This window comes from Aythya ferina, assembly GCF_964211825.1.
Source record: "Aythya ferina genome assembly, chromosome: Z".
In the NCBI taxonomy this organism is placed as follows: domain Eukaryota; kingdom Metazoa; phylum Chordata; class Aves; order Anseriformes; family Anatidae; genus Aythya; species Aythya ferina.
Genome location: NC_140299.1, coordinates 69193270 through 69215725, shown reverse-complemented (window position 1 = coordinate 69215725; position 22456 = coordinate 69193270). Strand labels below are relative to the sequence as shown.

Below are 22456 nucleotides of genomic sequence, written 5' to 3'. Positions count from 1 at the left end.
TTTCCACACGGGGCTCCTTCCCACCACAAAACTGCCCCCACTCCTTGGCCACCCAAGCTCGATGCTTTGGGGACAGAACCGGCAGGAAGGGGAAAAGCACGTTGCCTCTCTCGGACCGTTTTTCGCCTGTAGATACCAAGCGTCGAATCATCTCCTCCGCGGAAACCGCTTGCATGAGGAAGTGCCAACTAAGGCAGGCAGGCTTCTGCATCGCTTTCCCAGCAATGATTCCCCTGTTTCCAAACCTCCAGCCAAGCCTGCTGGGCAAAATATGGTCCTCTGGGGGCACCTGGGCACTCTGGGATCTGCTCCACCCCTCCAATTAAATTTTTTGCAAGGGCCAGGGGAGAAACTCAGGCTGGGGGACCCTGAGGGTAGCAGGCTGGGAAGCCCGCTTCGTCAGAGTGACACTGCCAAACGCCGTAACTGAAAATACTTTATTTGACACCAACAGTAAAGAGGAACATCAGACGATACACCCGTTGGTAAATAAATGATAAAAATGCAAAAGCAAAACCACCTGCGGGAGACCCGTGAGCAGCAGTCCAGTAGGCAAGCAAGATCCAGGGGGCAAGCTGCATGCCCGGACCCTCTCTCTCATCCCAGCGAGCAAACAGCAGTCCCAGAGAAGCCGAGCATTAGCGTTTCCCTTGCAGCTATTTGTTGCAGGTTTCAACCGTTAGGCACGGTATCGCTCTGAGTGTCGCGACAGGAGTGGAAAGAGCACCACCCAGTCAAAACGCACTGCTGTGTCAGACGAGCATGCGTAGAAAAGGGCCCCGGGCATCCCGGGGGGAAAGATCTCACGGCCAGGTGGAAGCCAGAGCGTTTCACCACTTCGAGCAGCGCAGCTTGACGCAGGGGCAGTGAGATCTGGGCACGAAGGTTCAGCACCGAAGGGTAAGGAAGCAGCGTCCTCGGCTCTGACATGGCTTGAGGCTTCAGCGCTGGGAGAGAAACCAAGCGGCAGCTTCTGGCACCACCGGCGTCTCTGTGCTGAAAATGGTTTTCAGGTTTCCTGGTTTTGCAGTTTCCATCTCTCCCTTCTTTCAAGGCACATCCGTGGAGAGCTTTGATTGTAACAGCCAGAACCACCACGTGCTCGGACCACCTGCACGACGCTCCACAACTCCAGCAGACAGCGGAGCAAGCAGCTCTTACACTGACTTTTTCTAATCCCCAGAGAATCAATAGGCAAGGAGAAACAAATGAACTAAAAAAACAACCAGCCAACCAAACGAGGAAAACACTAAAATACAGCAGGTAGCCCCTTTGCATAGCCAGTTAGCAGACAGACATAGCCACAGCCGAAGGTCCCAGCTTTCCAGCACATGAAAGGCTCAGGACCAAACCCAGGTGCTCTCGCAGAGACCCAGGATTTGCAGTGGAGCTTTGGTGAGGCTTGGTGCTGACCTGCCTGCCACCTGTGGGAGGGGGGCCCTGCTTGTAAGGCACCTTTGGAAGAATAAAATAATAAAATAAAATAAAAAAGAAGCCTTCGCCTATGCCTCAGCTACTGGTGCGGACTGCAACTGTGCCAAGATTTTGCAGGCAGGTGTCTGACCTGGCTCCTGTAACACAGCCTCCTCCTGCACCCCATTGTGTCTGCAAGCGCTGGAGCCTGACTTGCCAAAAAGCAGCCACGTTTGTAAGGCAACAGTGAACGCCTGCCTCCCTGCAAGCCTGCCTTTGCTCCACACCCAGCACAACTGCAGCAGCATGCCTGGCAGCAACGGTGTTCAAGGGGATGAGCATGTTCCCAAAATGAAGCTGTAAAGGCAACTGGGTGTCTCCCTAGTGAGTACAGTCTCTGCTCTTACTTTGCTCTGCTGCTGGCCTAGGAAGAAATGTCAAGGCCATAGCCTGGCAGCTTAGAGAGCAAGCCCCCCCGGCCCCCGCAGGATCCCACCCCTGCAGTGCAAGGGTTCAGCAAAATCTTCAGGTCCAAAACACCCCAAAAAGAAAATAAAGAAAAAAAAATCAAAGTTATTTAAAAAAAAAAAAAAAAAAAGGGTGAAAAAAAAAAAAGAGAGGCAGTGCTGAAGATGATCCCCAATACAAGTGTCCCTGATTTCAACAGCCTTCAGCACAGGCCAAGGAAGTGCAAATTTCTGTGGTCACAGCTGGTAAGTAACTACTCACCAGAAGGAATTAAGCTCTCCATTTTGGCTGAGAGTTTTAAAAATCACTTAACCCAGCTCCGAGGGTGTCAGCGCTTAAGGGTTTCAACAGGGCTGTGGGAAGGACAAGCCGGGTGCTGCTGGTGCCCTGGTGCACAAGCAGAAGGTAGTGCTCTGCAGCCTGCGTGCTCCTCGAGGGAGCTACCCGACACAGGACACGTGTCTCAACAGGCTTTAAGGAAAAAATAATTAAAAAATAATAATAATTAAAAAACGGGATACCTGCTGTCCTGCAAGTATCTCAGCACTGCGGGAGGTTCCGTGGACAAGTATGCAGAGCAAGTGTCATGCATGGCTTATATGTTACAATCCATAAAAAGCCCAATAGCCTGGAGAGAAAGGAGTCCTTGAAGCATATCCTATTATGCTGCACCCTAGTTTAATCTGGTATTAAATATTCTGCTTATGATATACAAATTACTTTAAAAGTTATTAAAATGTTACAACAACAGAAGTAATAAGTGAATTCAAGTTTTACGCATGACCTTGCAAGCAAAGCTTCGTTCTTTGTCTTCAGACAATGTTTGAACAGCGTGGTGGCTTTCTACCACTGTTATCAAGTGTCAGCAAATTTTAAGGCCATCATTTCAACGTGCAATTTAACCCACTCAATCTCTGTTTTAGGGGAATAAAAAAGCACACCTCCACCCCCATCGAAAAAAAAAAAAAAATCCATCAAAAAAAACAACCAAACAAAATATTCCCCAAGTGTCATGTTCTGCTGAGGCAAAATGTCACCGTCACATCCAGAAGTATGGTTATCTAAAGCCAGCGGTACTTGCAGATCACAAAGCAGGTGCTATCCATCTGCCTAGCTCCCACCCTACGCAGAGAGCTAGCGCAGTGGCAGATTCTGGCTCAACTCACTCAAAGTCTCCTTTGAGACGGAAAGAAATAGTGACATTCACTGAATCCTGACTTGGTTATTCAAAACTTGCTCTGCACACAGAGAAGAATGTTTTGGTCACTGCTAGGAAAAAAAAAAAGAAAAAAAGACATGATGTTGTCTCCATTAAAAAAAATCTAATGAAATGCGTAAACTTGTACAATTTTAGCAGCATTTTACAGTCCTTCATAAAGTAAAACCAGGAATGAATTAAAAGGAATGCTTTCATCCACCCAATTTAGAATACTAAAATGTCATGGGCACCAACTGCTGATGCACCACAGTTGTAATCACTAAAACTTGGGTCCAGCAATCAACTTAACATAGGGAGCACTGTCACAGAGAGATGACATTCAATGTTTCTCACCAAAGTAAATATTTACAGCTCTTAGGTACAGCTTCCGGACTTATAAAACAATGGAGAGCTGGAAAGTTGTGTAAAGTCAAAAAAAAGAAAAAAAAAAAGCCAAAAAAAGAAAAAGAAGAGAATAAAAGCACTTGTCCACCCAATTTGGAGAGGCTTTGGCACACCAAATGAGGCCTTTTTCTTTGTCGTTGTTCATTGCAACTGTTATAAACCCAGAAGATATAAAGCATCAGCGAGGCCAGATGTCCCAGGCAACGTACACAATGTCTCTCTTGTGCCTGCGGTGTTAGCTTTTCGGTGAGCCAATATCCACTGTGATCTTTGTGTACAGAGGGTACTTGTCAGTCCTTAACACCTTGTAGGAGAGCGAATTCAAGCCATCAGAGCCCATTGTCTCCCTTGTGTGAGCAATTCGGTCAAACCTGCGGAAGGGGAAAAACAAACAAACAAGAAAACCTTTAAACAACCCCCACTCCGTGTGACATTTTGATTGCCTCCCGGACAGCAGCTCAGCTCCAGCCCTTAAGAACAGCCTGGGTATCAGCGTGGGTCCCGTCAGACCCCTCATCTGGGGAGGCCAAGGGGGTGGCTTTTAGCCAGGAGGAAACAGCCAAGCTTCCAGACCACACCGGCCTTTTACGTATATCTACAAAATATATATATATTTTTTCTTCCGGTTCTGAATTAAAGCAATGGTTTTATTCCCCCACCACAAGCTGGGAACCACCGCTTGCAGCTTTCTTTGATGTGCACGGGATATTTAAGAAAAGGGGTGAAAGAAATAAAATGGTGAGAGGCGTTGGTGCCATGGTGAAATCTTGCAGAGACGAGAGAGAGAAGGAAACACGGTGGCAAAGGGAAGGGTGCAGCCAGCATGGGGACCACAAGGCGGGCAGGAGATGGCCAAGGCTCGGGGCGGTGGGGCTGGTTGGTGCAGGGGTAGAGCACACAAGGCAGTGGGGATGCAGGCACGCACCTCTCAGGGTTGGGTTCGTTCTTCCGATCACGCGAGTGGCGAATCATTCTGCACTTCCCAATGACAGCATCTGGCCGCGAGATCCCCATGCCTTTGAACACCAGCCTGTCAGGAGCAGAGCATATTAAACACCCGCAACAGGTGACAGATGAGGGCTGTTCCAGCATGCTCCCCGCCGGCGGCCACCACCTGCTTTCTTCTTCTGGTTGAGGACCTTGCTGTGTGTTTGCAGGCTTGCTAATGCCAGGAGAGGACAGCCAGTCCCTTCCCATGCGTGGGAAAAGAAGACACCCCCCCGCCTGCACCAGGGCCCTGCTAACTCCCTGCACCCCAGCCGGCTCTGCCAGCGCCTGCGTTAACCTTGCTCCGGGCTTTAGACTGGAATTTGAATGGCAGACATCTAGTTTTTAACCCATTTGGAAGGCAGCCAGAAGAGCATTCATTTTTCAAGATGTGAAAGCTGAAGTGCAAGGAAGTGCTGTGCTGGTAGAAACTGAACCGGGGAGTGGTGAAGCAGCACGGGGAGGGGGGCAGCCCGCCGTCATTTCTGTGCTCTCTGCAAGGCACCTGCAGGTCATGGATGCCAATGTCAGACCTCTTCCTTCGTGTCTCCCTTTGAATTTTTACACAGCACCTCCCACCCCTCAAAACAGAAGTTCCCAAAGAGGCAACTTCCACCTTTCTTTGAGTGCCTTGCCACACCAGAAGTCACCCCTCGCTTGGGCTATCGAAAAAATGTGCTGAGAATCTGCAGCTGCCTCAGGAAGCTCAAGAGAGCTTGGAAAGCCCAGGGAAAGGACAATGCAGGGTGTGCTCCGCAGGCAAGAAACGTCAGGAGACTCTCAAATCCAAGTTCCTACGATGATTTCTCGATGATTTCTCAAAGGGATGGCCCCACCTTCCTGGGGACAAGAAGGTAACACAAACCCACAGACATCTGCCCTCATCTTCAGGCAGAGGAGGGCCCGGCCAGCCCTGTGCAAATACCTTCCTCCTCGTTTGCAATTCTAAGCCTTCCTCAGCCTTCTTCCAGGCAGGAAGCAAGCGCTCAGGGGATTGTTTGGAGCTGCTTAAAACCTGACAGACAAATCCCTCCTGGGAACAAAGGGATGCGCTGCCAGGCTGCAGACCTGGGCGAGCCTCGAGCTGCCTTGGGCTCTGTGGGTGAAGGTCTTCTCCCCCCCAGCTCCCATGGCTCCCGGTGGTGCGAGGTGGGTGCTCATTTACCTGTTGTAGATGTCGTCATCTTCGCCGCCCCAGCCCCAGTAATTGTTTGGGAACCCATTGATCTTTGTGAACTGCTCCTTGCTCAGGGCAGACACGCCTCCAAAATACTGGTTGTAGGGTAACCTGGAATTTGGGAGAAGAGACCATTAGGGGATGGACCTGAGGAGGGGTCACGGTGCCCGTCACCCCAGCCTGGCCAGCAACCCACCCCCAAGACCTACCACAGGACTTGGCTCTGCTTCAGCAAGCAGAGGAACCCCCCGGGGCCAGCATTTCTGCTCGGAGCATCACCTGGCTGCTTGGAGGGCTGCAGGGCCTGGGGCAGGGACACCTGGGGCTTACAACCGGTTTTTGCTTCATGGGTTGAGTTTTTAAACTCAGCCGGGGGGATTTGGCATAGGAAAAATGAAAGAAAGATAGGAAAAGCAAGCCACATCTGTGTTTGCAGCAGCCTGGAGAACCAGCGTGCAAGCTGGCAGGCGCTCCGTTTGTGCTGCCCCCAAACACCAGGGCAGGCCCTGCTGCGGCCTGAAGCCAAGCAGCCCCAAAAACACCGGGTCCTGCCCTAAGAATAACGCCCCGCACGGCCTCTTCTAGCTCCCTGCATGGATCTTGCCTTGTGAGATCACCTCACTCTCCAGGCTGGGCTGAAACACCAGCCCCTGACACCACAAAACACAAGGTGGGGCACAGGCACCTGCAGCACAACAGGCCCGATTCTCCCAGCCCTGCATCTGCCTGCCCAGACACTGAAATTTTCAGAAAACGGCTCATTTCTGTGCCCTGCTCCCTCTGCCCCAGCTGCCTGCTCCCACAGGGACGTGAGTGCCAAGGCAGCGTTTTTCCAGAGACATTTTCCCAGGGTTTTGCTGGTGGGTGGGGATGTGTAACGCTGCACCTGGCCTGCGGTGCTCGCGGCAGAGTTAGGAAGGAAATGCCCCTCACCGAAATCCGAATTTATCCATGGAGACAGAGAGGTGCCTTGGCTGGCTATAACATTTGTAGGTGTTCCTGTCGTCCATTGGGATTAGGTCGACATCACTAAACACAAAGCAATCATAGTCATACTCTTTCAAAGCCTCCGTGAATCCTATATTCAGCAGTTTAGCACGGTTAAATTCTTCTTCTCCGTCCTGGTGTAAAATAAAAGAAACACGGTTAAGTGACTTGCATTGAACAGCTGAAATCAGCAGGTCTCTTACCTGTCGCCGGTGCTGCCACGCTGGGTTTGCAGGTCTCTGGCATCCCGAACTGGGGACCGAGTGCTCCTGTGGTGCTCTGGGACCTGGCATCTGAGCTGGTCCCAGCTGCAGGGGCAGCCGAAATGGCCAGACAATGGTGTGGTGAGGGCTCAGGGCCCCATCCCACCCCACACATGGGCACTTCAGGGCTGAGTTTTGTGAGGAGGCTCACAGACTGCAGGGCAAGGAGATGGAGCCTCTCACGGCAGAAAAAAAAAAATTAAATAAAACAGCAAAAGCAAAAGCGAGGTAACCCAAATGACCGCTCTGGAAGGAGGTGCTCGCTCTGAGCACTGTGGAGAGGAACCACGGCTGCGCTTCAGGCTGTGGCCAGGACAAGGACTGTGGGGCTAAACATCTCGGGTGCAAGAAATCAGCCCAGCCTCTCTCGGGCAGAAGCACACGTGGCTTGGCACACACACACGGGCTGGCGGATTGCTGGGGTGCTCTCAGAAACCAGCACCGGGACCATACCCTGGGGGCACTGGTGGCCTGGGGTGGCTCCTCATCCAGCACCGGGCCCTGCGGCAGCAGCACCAAACCCAAGCCCTGCACGGGGAGCAGCGCTGCAGGAGATTTTTGCCAGCCGGGAGACCCAGCCTGCCAAATCCTTCCCACCTTCCTCTCTCCACAGCCTCGAGCCAAAGGATTGCCCTGCCGTGCCTGGCTCCTGCAGCGTGTGCGTGCGTGTAGGCGTGCAAATCGGCTCCCCACCCTGCTGTGAGCTGGCGGTGTGGGACGCAAAATCAAGGCTAGATAAAATACAGAGAAGCAGCCTGAAGTATCCCGTTTACCTCCTCTCCTGAATGGCTTTGTTTGGTTAATAAATAATCTTTTTAGAAACTGATTAATCCGATCGCTTGGATTAATAATTAGTAACCAAAAACCAAAACTGGTTAATGGATCTGTGGCTGGAGAGCCAAGAATTTAACCGTGAAACAGACACAAATATCTTTCAAATGAAGGATTTAACATGCAAGTGTCAAACCCAGGTTTTCAAAAGCTTTCAGCACCTGCCTGGGGCTTAAATGACTTCACAGGGAGGAGTGAGCTTTAGCGGAGGAGGATCTGAGCCAGTTCTCAGCATCCTCACCTGAAATAAAAGGGTTCACGCAATAACTGAGGTGGTGGGAAGATGATCACCATCATGCATAAGCAAGAGCTGTGAAAACTGGAGCGCAGAAGATGAAGGAAAGTTGAACAAAGGGGATGGGGAGAGGGAGCGGCTGTGGCTGTGGGAACAGAGGGTTTTTGGCTGCCAGCAAAGGGGCTGCCGAGCCCACGCGCTCCCCAGTCCTGCAGCTGGAGTTACGAGCCCCGGCAGAGCCCGTACGGCCGGGAGACTCAACCTGGATGGAGGATCTTGGGCCACACCAGACGTTGGTCCCCAGAAAATATCCTTCAGGGCCTCTCCCTGCACCAGGAGCTGTGCTTGCTCGTTTCACACCCCTTGGCTGCTCTTCTTGTAGCAGCAGTGCAAGGCGAGCAGCGTGTTCCACGTGGGTTTTGTGATCAGCAGGGGCTCAGCCTGATTTAATCCATGCCTTACGGCAGCCTCTCGCTCATCCAGGGGACACTCAGGGATTAACAATTCTACCAGGAGCTGCTTTCTTAAATTTCTCCCCGAATTCTCCCCCCCTGCCCCGGTAAGAGCTTTTTCTTTTTGCAGAAATCTCTGCTTCTTAACCTAAGGCGCTTCAGGAGCACCAGCACGCCCCCAGAATCTGGGATCCACATCCCAAAACTTGAAGATGGTGCTGCAGGCTCCTGTCTCCGACTGACTCCCGACTTTGGGAGGGAAAAGGGAAATCTGCTCTCCTGGTGGCCACCCTGTCCAGCTGCACGGCAGCACCGGCGAGGCTGGGGAGCGCAGGCGAGGCGCAGCAGGCAGGAGCCAGCCTCCCGCCCGCCCCTGCTTGGCAGCTCCGCGCCCGTGGGTGCTCATCCCAGGGGCAGGGATGGGTCTGGACCCGCTCTGTTGGAGGGCATCGCCCCAAAAAGCCACGCAGCAGACGGGGGGCTGCCGCTTTGGCACCACCGCCGTGCTCCAGGTGTAGCCTCTGCACCTCTTTTTCTGGGCTTTCAACAAGAAAAGGTGCACTCCAAGCACTTTTTTTTTTTCCCTGACAATTTTTCCCCCTGTATTCTCTCGTCCAGGAGCTCAGTCCACATCAGAAGCCAGCGCTGGTGCTCAGCACCTGTTTCTGCCTCACGGATTTACTCCCTGTGTCCCTTCCAGCACTTGTAAGCCCATCCCCAGCCACCAGCCCATGAGAGACTGGCACAAAGGGGCACAGCTGGCTGCCTCGGATGGACAGGGGATGATGCTGGCTCCTGCTGGCACCTGGAGAAGATCAGCTAGGCTTCTCCTCCTTCCCTTTGCTGGATCTGGTTTGCTCAGCTAGCCCCACCAAAGGGTGCTGCCTTCTTTCAGCTGGGGTGTACGGAGCTGAGACTCACACTAAGAGGCTTGCAAACCTGCAAGTTGCCACCTGAACAGTGGTGTCACCCCAGTTTTGCCCTGTCTCGCACTCTGAGGCAGGAGGCAGCCCTGGCACACCCCACGAAATAACAGGAACGGGCGTGATGCCACACACACACGCAGACACACGCATGCTCTCCGGAAAATCGCTACTAAGGGTGCTGCAAGTAACACCAGGGACCAGTGGAAAATGCAGTTTTTAGGGAATTTGCCATGCCTCCTCTCTCCTGAACTCCAGCTTGGTGCACGAGGTCTCCGACACATGGGCAGTGGCACCCGCTGAGGTGCAGCAAGAAAACTTGTTTTGAAACCTGAGTGCACGGATGTCCTGGCACGCACAGCAGCTCGTGGAGCAGCAGCACGCAGTCCACCCAAAGTGACTGCGACTGCACAGCTACTGCAGGCTCGTGGTCTTGTGAATGCAACAGGGAGCACATGGGCGACTGCAGGAGTGAGCAGGATTACAGCAGGCTTGACAAATTCGCCGCTGCCTTCTCCTGCCACGAAGCCAAGCCTGTGCTTCATCAGCTGGGTGTGCTGCCAGCCGTGCATCTCTTATCTCAAGCTTATCTGAGGGATCCTCCAGCCGCTGCTCCACGTGTCAGGTTTGGGTTTTGCTGGGCTGGGGAGGGGCAGACGTAGCACACATTTTCCACTGGCTCCTGTTACATGCTGGACATCTTACGAACACCGTTCCCCTGACTCCAGCCAAGCCCTACTCTGAGGCATTCAGGCACGCAGGAACAGCATGGTGGAGACACAACGGGCTCGAGAGGGAAACGCATTGTGCTGAAAGGAAGAAGTTTGACATTACCAGTGCAGCAGTAGCAGGGCTCAGCGCTCCTCTTTCTTTCTATGAGATGCAGAGGACAGAAGAGCACGTAGGCAGCGTGTAAGAATCAGATCACACAGTAATTCTCCTTGCTTCAGTGATTGCTTTGCTATAGACAGGATTAACAAGTAAAGGTAACATTTCCCCACTAGAAGGAAAAATAAAACAAAAAAGAACAAAACAAAACAAACAAAACAAAACAAAACAAAACAAACAAAAACAACAAAAAAAAAAGGAGGGCAGATGCAAAGGGAAGGACAGACAAGAAAAAGAGAAAAGCAATTGTCAAGACAGCAGAGAAATAAGACCATTATCCCACTGTAGTTCTGGCAGAATTAACACATTTTCTGTGCATCTCTTCGTTCAGTGTTCCCACTCACCCTGGAGAGACACATCCCATGGGCTCACCAGCACTGACCGTGCTGCCTCTTCCAGACACAAGTTCACAAGAGGCATGAGGAAGGAGAGTATTTATTTTGCCAGTCAAGCAGCCTTGCTTACTAACCTATTATATCTGACCACAGGATGTGTCCAGGACACATACACCCAGCATGCTGGACGTCACTCCTGCTCCCGCTTTGCCCAAAGGGGTGAGTTAAAAAAACAAAACCAAAACAAACAAATAAAGAACATTTCCTTAAATGACTTGTGTGAGGGTTCAATCACTTGAGAGCACACGGGCATAGCACCAGAGGACAGAGCACCAGAGGAGAAGAGGAGCAGGGCAAGGCGGGCTGCACAAACCCTCACCGCGGCAGCGCTGGGAGCTGGGGCCAGGCCGGGGCCCTGCCAGCCCACAGGACACCAGCATGGCTCTGTGCGATCCAGCCCCTCACTTCCCTCACCCCGTGGCTCTCCCGATGGGGAAACACCAGCCCCAGCCGTGCTGCTGGCTCCACACCACCAGCAGCTCCTCCTGGATCGTCGTGAGGGCCGCGGCGCCCGCCCCTCCGGCCGCGCCGTGACACCCGCAGCCATGTGGGCCAGACCGAGGTGGCAGGAGCTGCGTTTGAGGAAGCAGGCTGCTTCTCAGTTCTGTGAAAACTGAGACCAAAACGGGACAAAGAGCAATAATGCACTGCGGGGCTGTGTTTCCAGAGGCCTGCCGGGACCGACAGGGCTGCTGCTGCCCTGCCACGCTGCTGCCCGCATGCCATAAGCCCCTCCAACACCCAATTGTTTAAGCACCATTATGGAATAAATTAAGATTTATGTTGCTTGAAGTGAAATGTACCTTTTTCTTTTTTATTTTTTAAGGCAAGTCTACGTCCTCCAGATACCAAGGAAAAAAATGACGAGCACCCCCCACACCCTGTGGCTGCCTGTTCCTGCTCTGCTCTGTTGGCCTGAAGACAGCCACTTACCTGCTGTGCTGCGGCACCTTTCTTTTGTCCATCCTGACACTTTATGCTTTATTACTAACCATGAACAAAAGCTGCTCACTTCCTCGAGTGAAATCCTATGGCTTTATGTCACACTTAATTCCAGATCAGGTATTAAGGCTACCCGGTCAGCTTACAGCTCTGTGTGCAACCCCTGCAGCAGTTCCTGTGAAAAGGAACTTTTCAAAAGAGAAATGAGATTGGGTTGGGCTGTTAGGGATTTTTTTTCCTCCTGACCAACAAGTTTCTTCAACCAGAGTCTTTTTACAGTTAGCTATGCCTGACCGGAGGAGCAGACTCCAGGTTTTCCATCAAAATCATCAGAGCAAAATTGTTCATATTCGTTTTCTTGTGCTTCACCTTGTTTTTTAATTGCCTTTCAAAGCAACCTGACGCCTGCCTGCCAACCCACTGCCACTCAGGATAAAGTAACCACTCCTTTGTTTCAGGGGGCACGGGCACCGCTGCAAGAGTGTCAAAAGCCCCGTGTCCCCAGCATCTTACCTGGTTGATAACATACACTCCATAATCTAGCTGCTGCCTTTGAAGAATTGGGTGCAGGTAATAGAGCCAGTACTTCAGGTGCTCCTCTCGGTTTCTGAACGGGATGATTATTGCTACTTTCTGAAGTGCTTTACAGTCCTTTGGAGCGAAACGACCTCCATCTTTGACCTGTGGGTTTATTCTCGCCACCTCTTCCAGGTTCACGGGCTGGGAGAACTCCACGCGTAGTGCCCCGACTGGAAGAAAGGCAGAGCACACAGCCCGTTAGCACGCCCCGACGGCCACGCACCATTTATTTCCACAGGCACGCATCCCTCGCGCACAGATATTCACCACTCTCATTTTCTTGTTTTCTTGTTTGTTTTTTATTAAACACAGGCTTGGATCTAAACGAAATCCCAGTGGTGCACGGAGGTGTGAAGCTGGGGCCAGCTGTACCTGATGCGACCACACGCCGCCACCCAGGGCAAGCCTGCAAACGCTCCGGCCCCATGATATCAGACCCCAGTGAAGCCGCTGGTGCTTGACAGCTCTTGAACATCACACGGCCGTGCTTCTGCTGGCACACACATCGAGGAACCAGCCCGGAGCAGGGTGCTGTCCCCTGCGCTCCCACCCACCTCGTGCAGCGTGAGAGTCGGGCACTTCAAAAATAGCCCCGCTCTCCTGCCGACGTAACCACTTACGCCAAGGCTGCCCACATGCAAAGCGAACAAAACCCCCTTTCTTTCTTTTTTTTCTTTTTTTTTCTTACAGATGCTCTCAGTGTTCCGACAGCGTGCCCATTATTTATCAAGAGTCCTGTGCTAGCACGGCTATAAATAAAACCGGCAGTATGTCCGGATTTGCATGCAGTTGGCGATTCCTGCACGTGGTTTCAACAGCGGCAGGTTTTGAAACTGCCAGATTGATCGGTGCCATCACTGGTGCGTAAAAAACTGAGAAGCCCCCTGGCAGCACTTCAATTTCAGGAGCCAGACAAAGGCAACGCAACACATGGGGCGAGCACGGTGCCCAGGAGCAGTTTTTGGATGCCCTGCTGGCACAGGCTGCCCCAGCCCTGACAAACTGACCCGTGGAAGAAGGCTGATGAGCGGCACCGCTCCCCGGGGAACCACTGCTGCCTCTGCCCTGCCCTGTGCTCGGTGACAGTGAGCTAATAAATCAGCCTGAGGTGCCCATGAGGCTGCCCTCTGCCTGCACGCCCAGCCACCAGCACAGATCGGCTCCAGCGGGAACACTGCTGTCTCCGTACCAGCAAACCCCGTGCACAAAGCTGAAGGTTTTTGCCATAAACGCTAGGCTGGGCATCACTCCTGAAAGATTTGGCTGCTGCTTCTCCTCCCTCTCCTCCACCTGGGTGCGTGTGCACTGGCACACAGGTTTCACCTTGGGGCCAGCAGCTCCTCTCTGCATTTGCTGAAGACGCAGCCACAGCGTGTGGACTCGCAGCGTGCAGCACACAAACCCGTGGCTGTGACTGCTGCTGCGACCCCCGGGCAGGATCGGGGCTCCACGGCCAGGCTGGGCTTTGCAGAGGGGAGCCCCACCACAGGCACTGGGCAGTGAGCCCCCAGAGAAGGGGCATTTTTAGAGCTATTTAAGGCTGTGACCGATACGAGCAACCTTGTACGTACCCAACTATGTGCCTTCTGACACAACTGGGGAGGTGGAAGTGATACTGCAGCTCGGGCTCATTCCCAGGCTATTTTTCTACAAGTCATTTTAGGTGGGGCGTGCTTCACAGCCCTGTGCTCGCTCTGGCTATAGATGACCTGCTGAGGATGAAGGCGTGCTCAGCACACCCCCGGGGCAGCTCTGCCACCTCACTCGCTGCCAGCACAGGGGAAGCGAGACCTTGCAGGCAGAGGTGTCACGGATGGGATGCGAAGGCATCTCCCAACAGCTCTCACACCCACTGGCAGAGCTGCTCAGGCGCAGGGGGGCAGGCTCAGCCCGCAAGAAGAGGTGTCTGAATGCAAGCAATTGACGGGGAATGGTGCCTGCCCGCTGCCAGCTCCCGGACTGCAGCTGGAAGCGTGCCACAGAACGTGCTGACCCTTGGGCAGCACGAGCCCTGAGCATCCATACCACCACTCCGTGTCTTTCAGCAGCACATCGGCCACCTACCGCGGGGTCAGGGGTGTTGGGGAACGACGGACACGAGCGCTGCCTGCACGCAGGGGTGGCCGGACTGCTGGTCCTTCGGGAGGGCAGGTCTCCTGCAGGGCATCCCGCCCGCCTCACAGCTCCGTGGGCTGCTCAGCAGGGAGCGGGGCTGACCACGATCAGCCTGCTGCGGCACCAGGCAGGATCCCAGCGCGCTGCTCCCCGGGGAAAAAATTAACAGCGATGACAACAACGACGAGAATAATGATGATCTGCCCAGAGCAGATGCGTTTTGCATGGGGTAAGTGGGAAAGTTTTTATGCTTTCCAGTTCCCATGTTAAACAGTTGCTTCTGTGTTTCCCTCCCAGCCGAGAAGGAAGCAATTTCTCCAGCCTAGGCGTTAAGCTCCCATTACCACTGCGCTGCCCAAGCCCCTCCAGCCTGCCAGCACCCGCGGGGTGCATTGCAGCGGGGGGAAGGCGCAGGAAGGGGAGGTATCGCGTCAGGAAGGGGCACACACTGCGCAGCATCACTCCCCACAGTGGCACCCCAACAGCTTGGCAGCCCTGCCAGCAGCTGGTAGAGCAGCAGGGAGCGAAGGTGGGCCGCTGAGCCCAATGTGCACAAAAATCTGTCTTCGGCAGCGTGCGACCCCGGGGAGCCACCGGCAGGGTGTTTGTGCAGGCTGGCAGCTGCAGCCCTCCCAGGTCACTGCGCATCCTGCTGAGCCCTGTTCCTGCCTGCCTCCCACCCAGAAGCTGGGAGGTCAGGCAGGAAAAGAGAGGAGAGGAAGGCAGCCGTGATAAGAGCTGGCTGCAGAGGGCAGATTTAACAGCTTCGGGGGCTGGAAGGGAGGCTGATGAGGAACTATCTGCAGCACTCCCCTCCTGCTGTGAATAAAGTCAGTTTTAAGCGTAGCACACTCAAAGTCCAAGTCCATGAGTGCTCCTCGAGTACTGCCTCTGTAGTTCTCACAGTACCGCCGCTAAGCTCAGCTGGACGTAGGTCACCCAGCTAGGAAATTCACTGGCATCAGTAAGGATAGGAAAATGTAAAAATCCGGACGAGCTGCTTTCACAGAACGCCTGAAAACAAATCAGACCTCGCAGGGCCACGCAGCTGACAGCGAGCAGCAGCAAAATGCCACCCGGCACAAATCGGTGCTTGCCGTTTGCCTCCCAGGCAGGGCAAGCGCAGAATGAGAGCTGCAAGCACGGGCTTCTCAAGCAGAGACCGGGGCCACGGCTCCAGCTGCACATTTTGGATCATTTTGACTGCCTGGGTAGCGAGCAGCCCCAAGGATGCTGACCCAGGACAAGAGCTGCGGATGCCAAGAGAAGGTGTGAAGTTTGCCATGGGTGCTGTCACACTGGCTAAAACCGTATCCTGCTCCGTGTTTGCTGTGTAAACTTTCCGGCCCAATTCACTTCATCTCAACCTCTCTTCTGCTTCCGCTCAGAGTGGCTGCCTGACACAGGAGCTGCTACTCTGCACTGGGCCTCTGCCAAGCACACACCCGTGCGGCAGCGCCGCGAGGACGTGCAGCCCCGGTAACGCGCGCAGCACGGGGCTTGGAGGCTGACATCTCCTGGGTTCGCCTTCAGAGCTCCCACGAGCCTCGCTGCATGCTTTCAGCACAAGAAAGTCTTGAAAATATGCTTAAGGGGCTGCCAGAAATTTGGGACGGACGCAGAAGCAGCGCCTCACACCCGAACACCTCGGAGGTTTTAGGTGGCAGTGGAAGGGACTGAAAAAAAACAAGCAGCAGCCAGCTGCCTCCCACCCCCCATCTCTCTCGCTCAGAAACATTTCTGCTCAGCTTCAAACAAAAGGTGCACAGGAAGAGCTCTGCACAGGCACAGGCGCCAGAGGAGCCGGTGTGGTTCGCACAAACAGGAAACAGTTTCTCAAACGAAGCGAAAGGTGAGGCTCGCAAAAACCTGCGGGGAGCAAAGTGCCCTGCACAAAGAGCCCAGCATCTGCCCAGCCTGATGCTGCAAGCCGTCTAAGAGCTGCCTCGGCCGGGCTTAGGGTGGGCAAAGGTCTCAGATGTTTAATTTGGTGAGAATGAAAGGAAAAGCAGGCAGCAGGGAGGCTTGAAAGATGCTTTCCTCCAGCAGGCGGGTGAGGAGGTTTCCATCGCCCTGCTACAGAGCCACGCGTGCGCCTGTGCTGCCACGGGCAGGGCAGGCAAGCCTGTGCAGAAGGAAAACTGGAAAAGAGAAGCAGAACTGGCAGAGAGAAACAAAAAAGGCTCTCTGCAGGGCCCGAGCAGAAAAGGGAAGGGCCCGCCGACCGCACCGACACAGGCCTCGCCGGGAAAAACAAAACCAGCTCCACCCCGGAAAGCCTCAGCCCCGGGCTGGGGAGCAGGGGTCGCCCCGGCCCCCAGACCCACGTGGCAGCCCCAGGGAGCAAGCTGTGGGACGGGGCAAGCCTGTTCTTTCTGCCCAGGGCAGCCTCCAGTCTGGCTGTAAACGTCCTGGTGGGGGGAAAAAAATCCTTCCTGAGCACCGGGATCTGTTTCCTTCGGCTGGCCTACGCTCACGGAGCTGTGTCCTCCTGCAGACATCAGCTCTGCTGGCGTGAGGCCGCGCTCCTGGAGCCCGGCACGTGCCCCCGCTCGTCCACCACCACGAAAACGGGCTGAAAAATACAAGGATTCACACCAGCCTGCAGCGTTTGGATGCAGACTGACTGCGAAAGATAGCCCGGGCACGAGTTCTGAATCCAGCCCCATACGACACCAACTCCAACACAAGGCCTCACACCAGCGCACAGTGTCTTAAATCTATTTATTTTTTTATTAAATTGTGCTTTCCACGAGAAAGTGCTTCGGGGAGAGAAGCAGAGTCCTCCCTGGTGGCTGCAGCCCAGCTCACACCCGGCGGGACGGTCTGCATGCGATTAGCCCCGCTCGTGCTGAGGCTCGCTGCAGGCTGCCGCCGCGAAATTAAATTCCAGACCCTCGAACGGCAAACTTAAAACAAACAAACAAAAGAGACTCCCCGGCTGCTCGGAGCAGAAAAAGGCTGAGCTGCCTCTCCGCCAGGAAAACCCCACCCTGCCGCAGGACGTGCGGACGGGCGGGCGGACAGGCGGACACGGGAGGCCTCCTGGTCCCGTCCTGTGCCCTTGGGCCGCACCTGGAGCCCCGCAGAGGGGGAGCGAGGAGAGAGGAGCAGCCCTCTTTCAGGCAGACAGCTGCCTGGGGACTGCTCGGGGACTGCCCCGGGACTGCTCTGCTGCAGCGAGAGCGAAAATCTCCGGGAGGCAGCTGGGAACCAGGCTGTCTGCAGAGCTGCCGAGGTGCTGATGCGCGCCTCGCCGCACGCTGCGTGACAGCGAGGGAAAGGCGGCCTCCCCGTGGAGCAGGGCTGGGCAGCAGGACCTCCCCTAGCCTGTCAGGATGGTGGCACTGCTCCTTCCACATCCCCCAAACGCCCGGCCTTCATCCCCTCCGCTTCACCCCGAAACCCCTCTGGCAGGTGTGGGCACCGTGCCCTGCCCGCCGGGGTCTGAGGAGCTCCACACCGGGACAGGGCGGCCAAGGGCTCAGCCCATGTTTGCATCCAAGTGCAGCTGCCTCTTTCCAAGCATAACTTGGCCCAATTTCCAAAAAAAAAAAAAAAAACAAAAAACCAACCCTAGCTGTTGCCTCAGATCAGTGCTGGCAGGGAAACAAGCACGTTATAAAACACTAGACGCACGAGATGGAAAACTTTCCTTTTCTCTCCGGCGCACCCCATGTGTTGCGCCGCGTCCCCAAAACGACTGCTCTCCAGGAAGGCACAGTGCCTTTCTGAGCTAGTCTGCGAGCCTAATTAATAATAATCCAAGGCTGTTCCTTCGAGGAGACGAGGAGAAGTGAGGGGTTGTGCTGGGGCAGGGATGCTCGGTGCTGAGAAAGCCTGCGCTTCCCAAGGGAGATGTGCTCCAGACCATGGGGATGGTCGTGGTGCTGCCAGCCAAGCTGCCAGCAGCATCATGCATCCACTCCGGGCCAAACACCTCTGGCATATTCTCTGGAGAAGCTGAGCACAGACTCTTTCGAGGCCAAAAAAGCCCTAACCTTCAGCAAACCGGTCCACGTGTTAGCTCCCCCTCCCCAGGCCCTCTCCATGCCCTTCTCTTCGAGTTTCAGTTTTACTTTTACAGAATGACATACTCCAGGGCATCCCCTCCGAACTGTCCTCCTAACACCCGCCCCGTGGGGCTGCTGGGCGAGGATCTGCCAAACCCCAACGGCACCAGCACCGCTGGTTTTCTTAGGAACTGGTGTTTCCAGCGCCCCGGGATGCTGGACACCTCAAGATTTCCACTCTCTTGCCCCAAATTATGCCCTGCCAGGGTTTTGCTGATGCTAAGGCGTCCTCTGTCCCTGTTCATGAAATGCCCACAGGCAGTGGGCCCTTGCACCAGTAAGATCTCCAGCTTTTTCAGGCAGCACGTAACCTATAAGTCCTTCTGCCACGCAGACACGAAGCATCACCACCCATTTTACATAGCACGTCTGCTCCCACGTCGGTGGAAACCACCAGTGCCTCCATGTAGGACTCTGATTTACCATGGAGTTTTTATTTTCATTTTGATGATTTCCCTAAATTATTAGAGTTTGGTGTTGCTACGTTCTCTAAGCCTAAATCTGGGGGCAAAAAGCCACAGAGCCAGACACCTCCCTGCGGCGTGTTTCGGGCACTTGGCTCGTCTTTGCCACGCGACGCTCACGGGGCTGAGGGTGATGCCACGTCTCTTCGGTCTGCCATCCCTCTGCCAGCCGCACCTGGTATCTAAATGTGGGTCAAAAATTGCAAAAAGAGACAGCTGTATTCTAAAATAACTTCCATAAACAACACGTGCTCTCGACCTGCCAGGACTCAAAAATGACATCCCTGCAGTACAGATAAGCCTGCCCATGAGGTTCTGCCTTGCAGACTTCTGGCACCAAAAGATAAGCGCTGCTTGTAGATGAGCTCTTTTACGTGGGGATATTGCCACCAAGGGAGCTGCCTCCTTCCTCACTCCTCACTGAAATCCGGAGGCAGAAAACAGCACCACCACCGAAAGACATGGACCTCATGGGAAGGGGAGGGGAAAATCATTTGACTTTTTTGAAAGCATGCAGGCCGACACATACACTAGTTCTGTAGAGCAACTCTTGATTTTTTTTTATATATTTTAATTATTATTTTTAAAACTATGTTGTTCTACAGCTGGCAAAAATCGTAACAGTTTAGGGGATGGTCACTGGCAGCACAGAGCTGGATTTTAGCTTGCATTTGCCTTTCGGGCTCCTAGGAGGCTGAAATTTCAGTAAGTGGGCTCTGCTTCCAGGTATCCCATTTAAGCCACTTATTGGCATGCAGCTCTCAGCTGGAGCATAAACGCTTTTATTACCTTGTATCAAGGAACTTCAGAGCTGTTAAGGATTTTTCGTTCAAGTTTTACTTACAGTGTTGTCTCACCAGCCCTAATTCCTGCTTTCAAACGATAAGCAAAGGCAAACGAACCATAAAAGCAGGTTAAGTTCAGCAGCTTCATGTCGAGATTAAACCTCGCATTCAGCTGATGTGTTTGCCCAGGAGCCAGGCAGCAGGGACTGTCAGCTGCTCTCTCTGAACATCACTCGAAGGGAACCTCGGGGGCTCTGAAGGCAGTATCTGGCTATTTGACTGCTCAAAACGCCAAACCAGCTCAGTCACACATCCCCGGGGTGATTCATCACATGCTTCCCAATGAGGCGGGGTGGGGGGGCGGGGAAGAACGGAAAAGAAAGAGAAAATGAGGTGTGTGCCCGTGAACCCAGGTCTGTGCCAGGGGGAACGGCGCTACCTGCTCACAGCACAGCACTGCCCTGTGGCCTGGGGAAGGAGGGAGCCCCAGGAAGGTCCTTGCTGGTTCCTGCTCGTTGCAGCTACACTGATAAGCAGCTTCACCTATGCTGAAAAGCAGCTTTGTGTGGAGAAAGGAGGCTTTTTTGTTTGTTTGTTTTTGAATTCTGAGTGGGTGAATTAAGCCTCAGAAATGCCTGCAGACATTACACCTCTCCATCCCCCACGCTGATCACAGAGATACATGAGAAGATTATCAGAGCAGACGTAGCTCTGATCAACGTCTGAGGTACGACGGGATTGTTTTACAAATGCTGCCTGCCATCAAAACATGAACCAAAAAAAGTGGTAAAAAATAATTTTTTACCCCAGGCCAGTTGGGTTTCCTACTGACATGCTGGCTAGATGTTTCGCAGCCGTGCGGGTGCCGTGCCAACCTGCACCTGAGCGCAACCCCAAGAGTGCTGCATGCAGCAAAGCTGGAAACTATTTGCCTATTGTGCTGCTCAGAGCTACTTTCTGCTCGGCCCTGTGACTCTGAACATCTGCAGCCACTTTCAACAGCCTCCTCTGGCCTCTTAGCACCGGCTGCCAATTGCACCGAAGACAAAGTGTACTTGAGTTGATCCTCCAGCCACCAAGGCTGAAAATGCCTTGAGTCCTGGGGACACAGAGCAGCGTTTCTCTGAACTCTGGGCATTTCGAAGCACATGACTTGCTCCTGAGAGGATCAGGGTGAGCGGAGATGGCTTAAAGCAAAGCCATGCTCATAAAGGGCTCCCACATCCACTTCACGAGGGCAGGCTTGCAGAGCCGCTTTCAACTTAAAATTGATGCACGGGGAAAAAGTGAAAGACACGAATCAAAAACAACAACAAAAAAACACAACGCAGTTCCTTTTGGTGACCTCAAAACCGCCTTCCTAAAATAAGAAACCAGTCATTTGTTATTCAGATGCATTGATCCATAAACAGCTGACCAGCGAGTACAGAGAGAAACTATGAATTTCTGTGTTGCTTTCATTAACTGAAAACCACAGGTAGCTGCTTGAAAGCCTCTTCTCCCTTTACGATCTCCAGCAAATAAAAAAAACGCCCTCGGAAACGTGGCACCTCAGCAAGGAGCCAGGTGATGGGTGCCCAGACTCCAGGGGCAGGTGAGGATGGGCTGGGATGCCAGCGGGATGAGCTCCCCTACCTGCGAGGCACCCAGCAGCAGCAAGCTGGGCGGAAAACAGCTGAAAGTCTGCTCTTTCTATTTTTTCCTCCTCTTTTTTTTTGTTTTTTTTTTTTTGTTTTGTTTTGTTTTGTTTTCTCTTCTCTGCCTCATGACAAAGCCAGCGGATGCGAGCAGCTACGGGAGGAGGCTGATGCAGAAACCCGGGGGGGATGGCAGGGGATGCAGCCCCGGGGAAGGCCTGCGGGAGCAGGGCTCCAGCCCGCACCAAACCCACGCCAGGCTGCCACGTATCAGGATACTGCATCACGGGTCCACAAATGCGGGAAGCGCCGCCGGGATGCGCACAAGCCCTGCGCCCCACGGCTCTGCCCCACGGCTCTGCCCCACGGCCCCGTCCCAGCCGGCGCGGCTCCCCCCAGTGCGCACACAAAGGGCGAGCGGAGCTCGGCGCAGCCCGCCCGCTCCTTCCTGCGAGGCGTTGCGCAAGGGGAGGTATTTTTGGGTAGAGTTCCCAGAGGAAATTACCCAACCTCTCCAAGACACCAGAAGGGAAACCTCTCGCCCGGGGAAAGCACCAGAGGGGGCGGAGGGGGGGGGGGGGTCCGCGACGCCACCCCCGAGCTGCGACACCCGTGGGGACGGGGGCTCGCCGCCCCGGGGGCGCGCACAGCGCTCGGGGAGGGTGTGGGGGCTCCGCTCGGTGCCCCCCTGCTCGCCCCGTCCCCTCCTGGCCTCCGCCACCGCGGGGGCGTCCCCGGTGCCCCCCGGGGGGGCTGTCACAGCCCGCGGCCAGCGAGCCGCGGCCACCGGGGCGGGGGTCGCCGTCGGGGGGGCACTCACCCAGCAGCGGGGAGGGCTCGGGGCACGGCCCCGGCGGCAGAGGAAGCGTGGGCGACGGCGACGCGGGCTGGGGTCGGGGTCGCGGCCGCGGGCGGGCGTCTGTCGGCGGCGGCTGTCGCGACAGCGGCTGCGAGGCGTTGGCGGGGGGCGGGCGGCGCGGCGGCGGCTCGGGGCTGCGCGGCGGCCCCAGGGCGCTGCCCGCCAGGTAGTAGAGCAGCGTGGCCGAGAGGTGCAGGGCGCAGAAGGCGACGAGGAGGCGGCAGGCCCGCTGCAGCGAGGTGCCGGGCAGCGACGGCTCCTTCATGCCGAGGCGCTCTGCCGCCCGCCCCGCGCCGCGCCGCGCCGCACCGCGCCGACGACGGGCACCGGGGGAGCGGGGCGGGGGCGCCGGCGGCTCCGCCCGGACGGGGGCGGCCCCC

At 54.8% G+C, this 22456-nt stretch overlaps 1 protein-coding gene across 1 annotated transcript; it reads right to left on the bottom strand.

The window, feature by feature from the left end:
* Positions 1-423: 423 nt before the first annotated feature.
* On the bottom strand, positions 424-22382 carry B4GALT1 (beta-1,4-galactosyltransferase 1). The gene is made up of 6 exons (XM_084505154.1): positions 22038-22382; positions 12078-12313; positions 6582-6769; positions 5637-5759; positions 4410-4514; positions 424-3855 (listed from the first exon to the last, which is right to left on the bottom strand). The coding sequence occupies exons 1-6, from the start codon at positions 22339-22341 to the stop codon at positions 3720-3722; spliced, it is 1092 nt and encodes a 363-aa protein (XP_084361280.1). The 5' UTR covers positions 22342-22382; the 3' UTR covers positions 424-3719.
* Positions 22383-22456: the final 74 nt, after the last annotated feature.

Coding starts and splice junctions, on each gene's coding strand:
- B4GALT1 (XM_084505154.1), bottom strand. CDS start 22,341: ATGAAGGAGCCGTCGCTGCCCGGCACCTCGCTGCAGCGGGCCTGCCGC. Junction 12,314..22,037: donor CGAGCCCTCCCCGCTGCTGG/GTGAGTGCCCCC, acceptor CCTTTCTTCCAG/TCGGGGCACTACGCGTGGAG. Junction 3,856..4,409: donor AACGAACCCAACCCTGAGAG/GTGCGTGCCTGC, acceptor CCCCTTCCGCAG/GTTTGACCGAATTGCTCACA.